Genomic DNA, 1452 nt, shown 5'->3' with positions numbered 1-1452 from the left:
CGGTAAGACAACGAAAAATGATTGCAACTCATCTTAATTACATCACTCTCCGTTAATTCTAATTTTTTCAAAAAAATATACAACAGCACAATCTATCGCGTGACATAAATGAACAGAATTACTCACATTTTCTTCATCAGATTTCGGTACATAGCTAGTCGAGCTACTGTCACTTGACACTGGNGAAACAGAAAATGTCTATAAAATAATATACGCAATTATAATGCAAAAAAGTTAACTAACAAATTGATAAAATGACAGAAACTGATTTTGATATGAACCCGTCTACCAGGTCAAGTATCAATCACCTTATATTTTCCAAAAGTTTACCGATAAAAAAAAAGTTTACCTTTACAGACTCAAATTTTTTACACCACTCTTCTAAGTTTGTGGTCAGTCCTTTCTATGTCCCATGATGTTCAATGATGGATAAAGTGACGTATTTTAAAAAAAAACAACAAATATTATACATATCTGTTATTGTGCACAATAATCTGCTATGAAGTACAGTATTGTGATTAAAAAAAAAAAAAAAAAACAGTTTTGTCTGTGAAAATTATCTATCAAAACACTCTCGCTTCTCTCATCGCATATTATTTTAGAAATATATAAAACTCACCAATAACTTTCTCACTTTTCTTTTTTTACACGTATACCTGTGAACAATGAGGTCTTTCCGCGTTGTAAAGTTCATCTTGCAAATTCTACAGCGTTTCGACTTTAAAGAGACATAACAAACTTTACTTATGTACATTTCACAAAAGCTAATAAACAGTTAAAGCGATTCTGATCGATCTTGGCAGAACACATCTGGTACACCAGATCAAGTTTGAATCAACTTTTAATATTTTCGAAAAGCTTACCGCTTTGTCAGAGATATTAATAGTTCTAATGAGTTCTTCGACCTGAGGTATCTGTGATGAATAAAAAAATATGTATGTTNCAAGAAGAAGATAAAACATATTACTGTATTCTGCAAAATCCGACTAAGAAGTACGTAATGGAAAATAATTTTTGCAATGGAACTTCTCTATAAGAACAGTTTTTTCTTCGTAAAATAATTTTAAATTAAGCACGTACCAACGTTGCTGTGAGTTTCTTTATTTCGCACGTTTTTTCATGCATGGCAAATTCTTCTGCAGTCACTAAATTTGCACAACAGGCTTCGCAAATATATGAGTCCAAATGACATGGTTCCTACAAGTAATTAGATGAATTTTAAACGACAAAAAATGATCTTAGTAAAGAGACACTTCTATCGAATTAGGTTTCCATCGAGTTTTATTATTTTCGAAAACTTACCGATAGCGGCGGTTGTGTGTTTTTGTCGCACTTTTCAATATGAACATTGAGTTCTTGCTCCGTAGTAAAAGTCAGAGAACAATAGTTACACGAAAACATTGTTGAAGAAACAGGTAACAAAAGTACACAACCACACTGAGCGAAAGCTGG

The 1452-nt window shown here is 32.1% G+C and overlaps 1 protein-coding gene across 3 annotated transcripts; it reads right to left on the bottom strand.

The window, feature by feature from the left end:
• Window positions 1-6: 6 nt before the first annotated feature.
• Window positions 7-1446, bottom strand: LOC109863514. Of its 3 annotated transcripts, none has more exons than XM_020443770.1 (6): window positions 1303-1446; window positions 1081-1197; window positions 864-914; window positions 620-718; window positions 350-403; window positions 7-198 (listed from the first exon to the last, which is right to left on the bottom strand). In XM_020443770.1, exons 1-6 carry the CDS (start codon window positions 1399-1401, stop codon window positions 43-45), a joined length of 576 nt encoding a protein of 191 aa, XP_020299359.1. In that variant the 5' UTR covers window positions 1402-1446; the 3' UTR covers window positions 7-42. The 3 variants fall into 3 exon arrangements, with proteins under 3 accessions (XP_020299359.1, XP_020299361.1, XP_020299362.1); XM_020443772.1 differs by having other exon boundaries at window positions 7-179; XM_020443773.1 differs by lacking the exon at window positions 350-403 and having other exon boundaries at window positions 7-179.
• Between the last annotated feature and the right edge of the window lie 6 nt (window positions 1447-1452).

The sequence above is a fragment of the Pseudomyrmex gracilis genome, unplaced genomic scaffold (assembly GCF_002006095.1).
Source record: "Pseudomyrmex gracilis isolate BER0280 unplaced genomic scaffold, ASM200609v1 scaffold_5804, whole genome shotgun sequence".
NCBI lineage: Eukaryota > Metazoa > Arthropoda > Insecta > Hymenoptera > Formicidae > Pseudomyrmex > Pseudomyrmex gracilis.
The sequence above is the reverse complement of the archived record's forward strand: the minus strand, read 5'-3'. Positions and strand labels throughout refer to the sequence as shown.